The sequence below is a fragment of the Pristiophorus japonicus genome, chromosome 3, assembly GCF_044704955.1.
Source record: "Pristiophorus japonicus isolate sPriJap1 chromosome 3, sPriJap1.hap1, whole genome shotgun sequence".
In the NCBI taxonomy this organism is placed as follows: domain Eukaryota; kingdom Metazoa; phylum Chordata; class Chondrichthyes; family Pristiophoridae; genus Pristiophorus; species Pristiophorus japonicus.
The window spans coordinates 177,793,660-177,806,098 of record NC_091979.1 but is presented as its reverse complement, the minus strand read 5'-3'; the positions used below and the strand labels follow the sequence as shown (position 1 = coordinate 177,806,098).

Genomic DNA, 12,439 nt, shown 5'->3' with positions numbered 1-12,439 from the left:
ATTTTCATGGATACACTGCATCAAATTATGATTATATTGGTTTAGGAATTAATGATTTAACTAATTTGGACTTGATGAATAAAAATGGGGCAATGACTATCTCCACAAGCAAGCACGCAATTAGTAAGTGACAAGCGATATTTATAATGCCTGTCGGTTTATGAGATTTCTCTTTCTCTTCCCCCAACACCCATCTAAATTCAGAACTCGCCTGATGACGTCAGTCCTCGAAATGTGGAAAAACAGTCATGCCTGCCAAACTATCTTGAACATGGGCAGGCTAAACAGTGGCATGAAACACCCTGCTCCCACTCATCATTGTTCCTGCCCATATCTAGTTTGACACACTTCACCCCGAACACATTAGCTGATCTCTGGTGGTGCATTTGATATCTGCTGCCCCAAACTAGTCCTTGTTGGAGTGGACTTGTTGCGGGAGTACAGGAGCAGTCAAAAGGTCTGTTGACACTGGTTGGATTGACTCGCCCAAAAATGACCTCTTGGGCGAGGTACGAGCGGACAGTCGGTGTAAGGCTTCAGGAGAGAAGGGGAAGGATTGAAGGAAAAAAGGTACCCCACAAATCTGAAAGCACTAAAGGGATATTTTTGTGGGGGTTTTGCCTCAGAAGAATCTGTCCTCCTCACTATAAACTCATTTTACTGTTAACATGACTTATTTAATGTGACATTATTCACATTGCTATTTCAAATAGATAATACTGAATGAAGACCATCTCATAAAATTTATACCCACACATGGAGTGACCAGAGGGACGGAATCACAAGTGAGTCACTGCCATCCAAAACTCTGTTGCCCATATCCTAACTTGCACCAAGTCCCATTCACCCATTACTCCTGCTCTCACCGACCTACATTGGCACCTGGTCCTGCAATGCCTCAAATTTAAAATTCTCATCCTTGTTTGCAAATTCCTCCCATGAAACTTTTCAAGGAAGAAAAGAAAAACTTGCACTTATATAGCGTCTTTCACAACGACCGGACATCTCAAAGCGCTTTACAGCCAATTAAATACTTTTGGAGTGCAGTCACTATTGTTATGTGAGAAACGCAGCAGTCAACTTGCACACAGCAAGCTCCCACAACTCTTTTGGGGGATAAAATAAACATTAGATCAAGTACCCCCACGATCTTTCCAGACACTTTTCAACTGCCTTTTTAAAAAATGTTTTGTTGTTGTTCTTTTGTGTTTTTTTGGGGGTATTAAAATCATATATTTTACAAGTGCCCCCTATAAAAGGGGAGGGGGACACTAAAACCGGCAATTAAAACAAATTAAACTTTAAAACATATAAAATCAAATTAAAATTTGGTTGCCGGGGTAACGATGCACTCCAGTCCCTCTGACGTCCACCTCTCGGGGAAGGCCGCGAGCGTAACATAAGAAACATAAGAATTAGGAACAGGAGTAGGCCATCTAGCCCCTCGAGCCTGCTCCGCCATTCAATAAGATCATGGCTGATCTGGTCGTGGACTCAGCTCCACTTACCCGCCCGCTCCCCATAACCCTTAATTCCCTTATTGGTTAAAAATCTATCTATCTGTGACTTGAATACATTCAATGAGCTAGCCTCAACTGCTTCCTTGGGCAGAGAATTCCACAGATTCACAACCCTCTGGGAGAAGAAATTCCTTCTCAACTCGGTTTTAAATTGGCTCCCCCGTATTTTGAGGCTGTGCCCCCTAGTTCTAGTCTCCCCAACCAGTGGAAACAACCTCTCCGCCTCTATCTTGTCTATCCCTTTCATTATTTTAAATGTTTCTATAAGATCACCCCTCATCCTTCTGAACTCCAACGAGTAAAGACCCAGTCTACTCAATCTATCATCATAAGGTAACCCCCTCATCTCCAGAATCAGCCTAGTGAATCGTCTCTGTACCCCCTCCAAAGCCAGTATATCCTTCCTTAAGTAAGGTGACCAAAACTGCACGCAGTACTCCAGGTGCGGCCTTACCAATACCCTATACAGTTGCAGCAGGACCTCCCTGCTTTTGTACTCCATCCCTCTCGCAATGAAGGCCAACATTCCATTCGCCTTCCTGATTACCTGCTGCACCTGCAAACTAACTTTTTGGGATTCATGCACAAGGACCCCCAGCTCCCTATGCACCTCAGCATGTTGTAATTTCTCCCCATTCAAATAATATTCCCTTTAACTATTTTTTTCCCCCAAGGTGGATGACCTCACACTTTCCGACATTGTATTCCATCTGCCAAACCTTAGCCCATTCGCTTAACCTATCCAAACTCTTTGCAGCCTCTCTGTGTCCTCTACACAACCTGCTTTCCCACTAATCTTTGTGTTATCTGCAAATTTTGTTACACTACACTCTGTCCCCTCTTCCAGGTCATCTATGTATATTGTAAACAGTTGTGGTCCCAGCACCAATCCCTGTGGCACACCACTAACCACCGATTTCCAACCCGAAAAGGACCCATTTATCCCGACTCTCTGCTTTCTGTTCGCCAGCCAATTCTCTATCCATGCTAATACATTTCCTCTGACTCCGCGTACCTTTATCTTCTGCAGTAACCTTTTGTGTGGTACCGGTGGGCAAGCTCCCACAAACAGCAATGTGATAATGACCAGATAATCTGTTTTTGTTATGTTGATTGAGGGATAAATATTGGCCAGGACACCGGGGATAACTCCCCTACTCCTCTTTGAACTAGTGCCATGGGATCTTTTACATCCACCTGAGAGAGCAGAAGGGGCCTCAGTTTGACATCTCATTTAACAGAGGGCAGTCCCTCAGCATTGCACTGGAGTGCCAGTCTAGATTTATGTGCTCAAGTTCCTGGAGTAGGACTTCAACTTACAACCTTCTAATTAGAACAGGGGGGTTATCCAACATCGCTAAAAAAACAGATTCATTGATCATTATCTCATTGCAGTTTGTGGGACCTTGCTGTGTGCAAATTAGCTGCCATGTTTCCATACATTACAACAGCAACTACACTTCAAAAGTACTTCATTGGCTGTAAAGCATTTTGGGATGTCCTGAGGTGGTGAAAGGCGCTATATAAATGTAAGTTAATTCCTTTGATATTGTAATTGTGAAAGATGCTGTGAATGGTTCTGGTGATATCACTGCAAACTGGCACAGGCCATGTATTCTCAATGATGACATCTCTGGAATACAAAAAAGCAACTAAGAATATAACTTCTAATTTGAAGAAATGATTGAATATAATTGTTGTAATATTGGAAGGGTGAGTTTATGCATTTTCTCACTCCTTATTTGGAACCAAATTCTATACCAGTTTACCTCATGATAGGACTCCCCGCTTTCAACTCCCCTCATGAGTGTCTTCACCCCGCAATGGCAGCTCCACTGCTACCTTAAATAGTCTCCTCCTTCATTGCGGCAGCTTTTCCGGGACGAGAGCGGGGTTGGAGCCAATGATGTCAGGCCAATTAATTTTAGACCAGCCCACACAGACCTAGAGAGAAAAGTTCCTGGTGGCGGTGGGCGAGAGAAAGAAAGACTCCGGGACACATTGTGGATTGTTTGGGGATATTTGCTTGACGGAGCCAGCGAGCGACCGAGTTAAAGATTTGGGATCTGGCCCTTGCCGATTCCGCACGGATTTTTTCATTCCGCCGGCGCAGTTTGAGAGCCCGCAAATCCTGGGATCTTGCTTAGTCGGAGCGGCGCTGGCCACCACGGTTCTGTAAAGGGGCTTGGAGCCACTTTTGGGCTGTGGATTTCCTTGTTACTCTGTGGACCGACATTTATTCCTGTCCCTTAGGAGACATTTGCCGCCAACATGCTGAGCGCTGGCGGTATATACGCCGTGAAAAAGAGGAAGAAGCCCGTGCAGAAGAGGTAAGGATCGGATTTAACAACAACTTGGAGTTAAATGGGAGTGCAGCTTTCGTAATAGCTTTTCACAATTGTTTGTGTGGGTCTGAGAAAACCTGAATCACTTGTTTACTTTTTCCCTCTTCTTTTTAAAAAAAAATATAAGACCTAAACCACCACCTGTCGACGGCGTGAAGTCGAATCCGTCCAAAAGGCACAGGGATCGGTTAAACTGTGAACTGGACAAGCTGACCAGCCTCCTGCCCTTCAACGAGGATGTGCGAGCTCGACTCGACAAACTGTCGGTGTTGCGCCTGAGCGTGGGCTATCTGAAAGCCAAGAGCTTCTTCAACGGTAAGACAAGATCGATTAAAGGCAGACAGGCAGACACACAGACATAGACATAGAATCATATACACCGTGTCAGGCCCGCCGTGTCTATTTCACGCGAGTGTGCAGCATTGCGTGTGTGCCTCACGGGCTGGAGAGTGAGCGGCTGCGTTTCAATTCTGCTTTTATAAAACCCTAATTCAGCACAGACCTGGGATCAAACACACATACATTTTTGGCAAGGTTTCCAGAATGTGCAGCATGTTGCATGTTGGAGTGTACACTTCATCCTGTGTGTGCATTTGCAGACTGTGTTGCGGTGGTAATGTATGTTTCAACAGAGGGTAAATATCATAGACTGGATTGTGTGCAGCTTTGCATATACTAGGAGCGGTGTGTATATATCAGAGTGGAGAGTGCAACAGTATTTGGGATCACCGCACTATTGCCAGAGATAATCCTGTACCGATTTAGCCCTTCTAACTTTTAAGTTGTTTATTCTCACTTGGCGAGCCGCGAATATCTCAGTTTGTATCTTAATGCGGATCTGCTGTAAAATGCAATGGGGTTTCAGTTGAGGGTACAGGCTCACCGCAGGCTGGTTAAACGATGTGCCCAGGCATTTCTCTTGGGTTAAGTGCTGCCCGGATTTATACGGTGGATATTTTTTCCTGTTAAATTGGTGCTTGAGATGCCTCACGAACGCATTGCGTTGCAATCCGACCCACTTTGGAGCAATGAGGAAGCACTGAGTCATTGACATTGTAACTTCTTTGTTATGAAGAACTCCATCCTGTTTGGATGTGACCTGTCCTCGTGTTTCCCAGTTGTGGTTCTTTCTTTCATTCAAACTTGCAAAATATCCCGGACCTCCCAGTTTGAAACTTCCTGCCTTCTGTTATCCCTCTGAATGCTCCCTCAGCTTCGCCCCCTCCTCCCCCATTAAAAAATGGACGCGTTTATTTATACTGCAAAAATAGCTGGCATGCTCCACTCTGGTCCCCTTGGAGGATACGCCACACCCTGAAGTTTCACAGGAATGTGTCACTGTAACCGCCCATCCCAAGGTCTCACTGACTTTGCAAATTGTAACTCGATTCATGCACTTTGACATCCTGAAGGAACAGTGGACAGAGCTCCCCAGAAGACAGCAAGGGCCAGCCAAAGTCCTGTACCCCATTCCAAGCACATCCCGACCACAGCCAAAGTGCCTTACCCCAGTACAAGTGCATCTTCCCCCACCCCAACCGCACTCCAACAAAGATGGGACATTGTGTACGGTTTATTGGGTATGAAGCAAAAGTGACAGTCTCAGGACTTCTGGATATCTTCCACTCCAACGATGTTACTTGCAGGGGGTTTGAAGAACATGATCCATCTTCCCTGATTTCCCTCCCTCCACTCTGATCATCCCCTTCCACCCATATTGTCTCCCCTTCCGCCCCCAGCCCCCCGGCAACCTTTTTCTCTCTCGCTCTCCTTCCTCCCCGTCCAGTCTCTCTCTCTCCTCTCATCTCCTCCCCCCTCCAGCCCCTCTCTCCTCTCATCCCCTCCACCTACCAGCCCCTCTCTCCTCTCATCTCCTCCCCCACCCCCCACTCTCCTCTCATCTCCTCCCCCACCCCCCTCTCTCCTCTCATCTCCTCCCCCACCCCCCCTCTCCTCGCATCCCCTTTCCCCCCTCTCTCCTCGCATCCCCTCCCCCCTCTCTCCTCGCATCCCCTCCCCCCCTCTCTCGTCGCATCCCCTCCCCCCCTCTCTCGTCGCATCCCCTCCCCCCCTCTCTCGTCGCATCCCCTCCCCCCCTCTCTCGTCGCATCCCCTCCCCCCTCTCTCGTCGCATCCCCTCCCCCCTCTCTCGTCGCATCCCCTCCCCCCTCTCTCGTCGCATCCCCTCCCCCCTCTCTCGTCGCATCCCCTCCCCCCTCTCTCGTCGCATCCCCTCCCCCCTCTCTCGTCGCATCCCCTCCCCCCCTCTCTCGTCGCATCCCCTCCCCCCTCTCTCGTCGCATCCCCTCCCCCCCTCTCTCGTCGCATCCCCTCCCCCCTCTCTCGTCGCATCCCCTCCCCCCCTCTCTCGTCGCATCCCCTCCCCCCCTCTCTCGTCGCATCCCCTCCCCCCCTCTCTCGTCGCATCCCCTCCCCCCCTCTCTCGTCGCATCCCCTCCCCCCCTCTCTCGTCGCATCCCCTCCCCCCCTCTCTCGTCGCATCCCCTCCCCCCCTCTCTCGTCGCATCCCCTCCCCCCCTCTCTCGTCGCATCCCCTCCCCCCCTCTCTCGTCGCATCCCCTCCCCCCCTCTCTCGTCGCATCCCCTCCCCCCCTCTCTCGTCGCATCCCCTCCCCCCCTCTCTCGTCGCATCCCCTCCCCCCCTCTCTCGTCGCATCCCCTCCCCCCCTCTCTCGTCGCATCCCCTCCCCCCCTCTCTCGTCGCATCCCCTCCCCCCCTCTCTCGTCGCATCCCCTCCCCCCCTCTCTCGTCGCATCCCCTCCCCCCTCTCTCGTCGCATCCCCTCCCCCCCTCTCTCGTCGCATCCCCTCCCCCCCTCTCTCGTCGCATCCCCTCCCCCCCTCTCTCGTCGCATCCCCTCCCCCCCTCTCTCGTCGCATCCCCTCCCCCCCTCTCTCGTCGCATCCCCTCCCCCCCTCTCTCGTCGCATCCCCTCCCCCCCTCTCTCGTCGCATCCCCTCCCCCCCTCTCTCGTCGCATCCCCTCCCCCCCTCTCTCGTCGCATCCCCTCCCCCCCTCTCTCGTCGCATCCCCTCCCCCCCTCTCTCGTCGCATCCCCTCCCCCCCTCTCTCGTCGCATCCCCTCCCCCCCTCTCTCGTCGCATCCCCTCCCCCCCTCTCTCGTCGCATCCCCTCCCCCCCTCTCTCGTCGCATCCCCTCCCCCCCTCTCTCGTCGCATCCCCTCCCCCCCTCTCTCGTCGCATCCCCTCCCCCCCTCTCTCGTCGCATCCCCTCCCCCCCTCTCTCGTCGCATCCCCTCCCCCCCTCTCTCGTCGCATCCCCTCCCCCCCTCTCTCGTCGCATCCCCTCCCCCCCTCTCTCGTCGCATCCCCTCCCCCCCTCTCTCGTCGCATCCCCTCCCCCCCTCTCTCGTCGCATCCCCTCCCCCCCTCTCTCGTCGCATCCCCTCCCCCCCTCTCTCGTCGCATCCCCTCCCCCCCTCTCTCGTCGCATCCCCTCCCCCCCTCTCTCGTCGCATCCCCTCCCCCCCTCTCTCGTCGCATCCCCTCCCCCCCTCTCTCGTCGCATCCCCTCCCCCCCTCTCTCGTCGCATCCCCTCCCCCCCTCTCTCGTCGCATCCCCTCCCCCCCTCTCTCGTCGCATCCCCTCCCCCCCTCTCTCGTCGCATCCCCTCCCCCCCTCTCTCGTCGCATCCCCTCCCCCCCTCTCTCGTCGCATCCCCTCCCCCCCTCTCTCGTCGCATCCCCTCCCCCCCTCTCTCGTCGCATCCCCTCCCCCCCTCTCTCGTCGCATCCCCTCCCCCCCTCTCTCGTCGCATCCCCTCCCCCCCTCTCTCGTCGCATCCCCTCCCCCCCTCTCTCGTCGCATCCCCTCCCCCCCTCTCTCGTCGCATCCCCTCCCCCCCTCTCTCGTCGCATCCCCTCCCCCCCTCTCTCGTCGCATCCCCTCCCCCCCTCTCTCGTCGCATCCCCTCCCCCCCTCTCTCGTCGCATCCCCTCCCCCCCTCTCTCGTCGCATCCCCTCCCCCCCTCTCTCGTCGCATCCCCTCCCCCCCTCTCTCGTCGCATCCCCTCCCCCCCTCTCTCGTCGCATCCCCTCCCCCCCTCTCTCGTCGCATCCCCTCCCCCCCTCTCTCGTCGCATCCCCTCCCCCCCTCTCTCGTCGCATCCCCTCCCCCCCTCTCTCGTCGCATCCCCTCCCCCCCTCTCTCGTCGCATCCCCTCCCCCCCTCTCTCGTCGCATCCCCTCCCCCCCTCTCTCGTCGCATCCCCTCCCCCCCTCTCTCGTCGCATCCCCTCCCCCCCTCTCTCGTCGCATCCCCTCCCCCCCTCTCTCGTCGCATCCCCTCCCCCCCTCTCTCGTCGCATCCCCTCCCCCCCTCTCTCGTCGCATCCCCTCCCCCCCTCTCTCGTCGCATCCCCTCCCCCCCTCTCTCGTCGCATCCCCTCCCCCCCTCTCTCGTCGCATCCCCTCCCCCCCTCTCTCGTCGCATCCCCTCCCCCCCTCTCTCGTCGCATCCCCTCCCCCCCTCTCTCGTCGCATCCCCTCCCCCCCTCTCTCGTCGCATCCCCTCCCCCCCTCTCTCGTCGCATCCCCTCCCCCCCTCTCTCGTCGCATCCCCTCCCCCCCTCTCTCGTCGCATCCCCTCCCCCCCTCTCTCGTCGCATCCCCTCCCCCCCCTCTCTCGTCGCATCCCCTCCCCCCCCTCTCTCGTCGCATCCCCTCCCCCCCTCTCTCGTCGCATCCCCTCCCCCCCTCTCTCGTCGCATCCCCTCCCCCCCTCTCTCGTCGCATCCCCTCCCCCCCTCTCTCGTCGCATCCCCTCCCCCCCTCTCTCGTCGCATCCCCTCCCCCCCTCTCTCGTCGCATCCCCTCCCCCCCTCTCTCGTCGCATCCCCTCCCCCCCTCTCTCGTCGCATCCCCTCCCCCCCTCTCTCGTCGCATCCCCTCCCCCCCTCTCTCGTCGCATCCCCTCCCCCCCTCTCTCGTCGCATCCCCTCCCCCCCTCTCTCGTCGCATCCCCTCCCCCCCTCTCTCGTCGCATCCCCTCCCCCCCTCTCTCGTCGCATCCCCTCCCCCCCTCTCTCGTCGCATCCCCTCCCCCCCTCTCTCGTCGCATCCCCTCCCCCCCTCTCTCGTCGCATCCCCTCCCCCCCTCTCTCGTCGCATCCCCTCCCCCCCTCTCTCGTCGCATCCCCTCCCCCCCTCTCTCGTCGCATCCCCTCCCCCCCTCTCTCGTCGCATCCCCTCCCCCCCTCTCTCGTCGCATCCCCTCCCCCCCTCTCTCGTCGCATCCCCTCCCCCCCTCTCTCGTCGCATCCCCTCCCCCCCTCTCTCGTCGCATCCCCTCCCCCCCTCTCTCGTCGCATCCCCTCCCCCCCTCTCTCGTCGCATCCCCTCCCCCCCTCTCTCGTCGCATCCCCTCCCCCCCTCTCTCGTCGCATCCCCTCCCCCCCTCTCTCGTCGCATCCCCTCCCCCCCCTCTCTCGTCGCATCCCCTCCCCCCCTCTCTCGTCGCATCCCCTCCCCCCCTCTCTCGTCGCATCCCCTCCCCCCCTCTCTCGTCGCATCCCCTCCCCCCCTCTCTCGTCGCATCCCCTCCCCCCCTCTCTCGTCGCATCCCCTCCCCCCCTCTCTCGTCGCATCCCCTCCCCCCTCTCTCGTCGCATCCCCTCCCCCCCTCTCTCGTCGCATCCCCTCCCCCCCTCTCTCGTCGCATCCCCTCCCCCCCTCTCTCGTCGCATCCCCTCCCCCCCCTCTCTCGTCGCATCCCCTCCCCCCCTCTCTCGTCGCATCCCCTCCCCCCCTCTCTCGTCGCATCCCCTCCCCCCCTCTCTCGTCGCATCCCCTCCCCCCTCTCTCGTCGCATCCCCTCCCCCCCTCTCTCGTCGCATCCCCTCCCCCCCCTCTCTCGTCGCATCCCCTCCCCCCCTCTCTCGTCGCATCCCCTCCCCCCCTCTCTCGTCGCATCCCCTCCCCCCCTCTCTCGTCGCATCCCCTCCCCCCTCTCTCGTCGCATCCCCTCCCCCCCTCTCTCGTCGCATCCCCTCCCCCCCTCTCTCGTCGCATCCCCTCCCCCCCTCTCTCGTCGCATCCCCTCCCCCCCTCTCTCGTCGCATCCCCTCCCCCCCCTCTCTCGTCGCATCCCTCCCCCCTCTCTCGTCGCATCCCCTCCCCCCCTCTCTCGTCGCATCCCCTCCCCCCCTCTCTCGTCGCATCCCCTCCCCCCCTCTCTCGTCGCATCCCCTCCCCCCCTCTCTCGTCGCATCCCCTCCCCCCCTCTCTCGTCGCATCCCCTCCCCCCCTCTCTCGTCGCATCCCCTCCCCCCCTCTCTCGTCGCATCCCCTCCCCCCTCTCTCGTCGCATCCCCTCCCCCCCTCTCTCGTCGCATCCCCTCCCCCCTCTCTCGTCGCATCCCCTCCCCCCCTCTCTCGTCGCATCCCCTCCCCCCCTCTCTCGTCGCATCCCCTCCCCCCCTCTCTCGTCGCATCCCCTCCCCCCCTCTCTCGTCGCATCCCCTCCCCCCCTCTCTCGTCGCATCCCCTCCCCCCCTCTCTCGTCGCATCCCCTCCCCCCCTCTCTCGTCGCATCCCCTCCCCCCCTCTCTCGTCGCATCCCCTCCCCCCCTCTCTCGTCGCATCCCCTCCCCCCCTCTCTCGTCGCATCCCCTCCCCCCCCTCTCTCGTCGCATCCCCTCCCCCCCTCTCTCGTCGCATCCCCTCCCCCCCTCTCTCGTCGCATCCCCTCCCCCCCTCTCTCGTCGCATCCCCTCCCCCCCTCTCTCGTCGCATCCCCTCCCCCCCTCTCTCGTCGCATCCCCTCCCCCCCTCTCTCGTCGCATCCCCTCCCCCCCTCTCTCGTCGCATCCCCTCCCCCCCTCTCTCGTCGCATCCCCTCCCCCCCTCTCTCGTCGCATCCCCTCCCCCCCTCTCTCGTCGCATCCCCTCCCCCCCTCTCTCGTCGCATCCCCTCCCCCCCTCTCTCGTCGCATCCCCTCCCCCCCTCTCTCGTCGCATCCCCTCCCCCCCTCTCTCGTCGCATCCCCTCCCCCCCTCTCTCGTCGCATCCCCTCCCCCCCTCTCTCGTCGCATCCCCTCCCCCCCTCTCTCGTCGCATCCCCTCCCCCCCTCTCTCGTCGCATCCCCTCCCCCCCTCTCTCGTCGCATCCCCTCCCCCCCTCTCTCGTCGCATCCCCTCCCCCCCTCTCTCGTCGCATCCCCTCCCCCCCTCTCTCGTCGCATCCCCTCCCCCCCTCTCTCGTCGCATCCCCTCCCCCCCTCTCTCGTCGCATCCCCTCCCCCCCTCTCTCGTCGCATCCCCTCCCCCCCTCTCTCGTCGCATCCCCTCCCCCCCTCTCTCGTCGCATCCCCTCCCCCCCTCTCTCGTCGCATCCCCTCCCCCCCTCTCTCGTCGCATCCCCTCCCCCCCTCTCTCGTCGCATCCCCTCCCCCCCTCTCTCGTCGCATCCCCTCCCCCCCTCTCTCGTCGCATCCCCTCCCCCCCTCTCTCGTCGCATCCCCTCCCCCCCTCTCTCGTCGCATCCCCTCCCCCCCTCTCTCGTCGCATCCCCTCCCCCCCTCTCTCGTCGCATCCCCTCCCCCCCTCTCTCGTCGCATCCCCTCCCCCCCTCTCTCGTCGCATCCCCTCCCCCCCTCTCTCGTCGCATCCCCTCCCCCCCTCTCTCGTCGCATCCCCTCCCCCCCTCTCTCGTCGCATCCCCTCCCCCCCTCTCTCGTCGCATCCCCTCCCCCCCTCTCTCGTCGCATCCCCTCCCCCCCTCTCTCGTCGCATCCCCTCCCCCCCTCTCTCGTCGCATCCCCTCCCCCCCTCTCTCGTCGCATCCCCTCCCCCCCTCTCTCGTCGCATCCCCTCCCCCCCTCTCTCGTCGCATCCCCTCCCCCCCTCTCTCGTCGCATCCCCTCCCCCCCTCTCTCGTCGCATCCCCTCCCCCCCTCTCTCGTCGCATCCCCTCCCCCCCTCTCTCGTCGCATCCCCTCCCCCCCTCTCTCGTCGCATCCCCTCCCCCCCTCTCTCGTCGCATCCCCTCCCCCCCTCTCTCGTCGCATCCCCTCCCCCCCTCTCTCGTCGCATCCCCTCCCCCCCTCTCTCGTCGCATCCCCTCCCCCCCTCTCTCGTCGCATCCCCTCCCCCCCTCTCTCGTCGCATCCCCTCCCCCCCTCTCTCGTCGCATCCCCTCCCCCCCTCTCTCGTCGCATCCCCTCCCCCCCTCTCTCGTCGCATCCCCTCCCCCCCTCTCTCGTCGCATCCCCTCCCCCCCTCTCTCGTCGCATCCCCTCCCCCCCTCTCTCGTCGCATCCCCTCCCCCCCTCTCTCGTCGCATCCCCTCCCCCCCTCTCTCGTCGCATCCCCTCCCCCCCTCTCTCGTCGCATCCCCTCCCCCCCTCTCTCGTCGCATCCCCTCCCCCCTCTCTCGTCGCATCCCCTCCCCCCCTCTCTCGTCGCATCCCCTCCCCCCCTCTCTCGTCGCATCCCCTCCCCCCTCTCTCGTCGCATCCCCTCCCCCCCTCGCTCTTCCATCCCCTCCAGCCCCTCCTCTCTTCCATCCCCTCCAGCCCCTCCTCTCTTCCA

At 59.8% G+C, this 12,439-nt stretch overlaps 1 protein-coding gene across 2 annotated transcripts in view; it reads left to right on the top strand.

Annotated features, from left to right (window-relative positions):
* The first annotated feature begins 3,443 nt into the window (after window positions 1-3,443).
* ahr2 (aryl hydrocarbon receptor 2) overlaps window positions 3,444-12,439 on the top strand; it is a 217,442-nt gene continuing 208,446 nt past the window's right edge. For both annotated transcript variants that reach the window (XM_070876058.1, XM_070876057.1), the window contains exons 1-2: window positions 3,444-3,850; window positions 3,993-4,180. In XM_070876058.1, coding sequence (XP_070732159.1) covers window positions 3,792-3,850; window positions 3,993-4,180 — 247 coding nt within the window. In that variant the 5' untranslated portion in view covers window positions 3,444-3,791. The remainder of the gene's footprint in view (window positions 3,851-3,992; window positions 4,181-12,439) is intronic.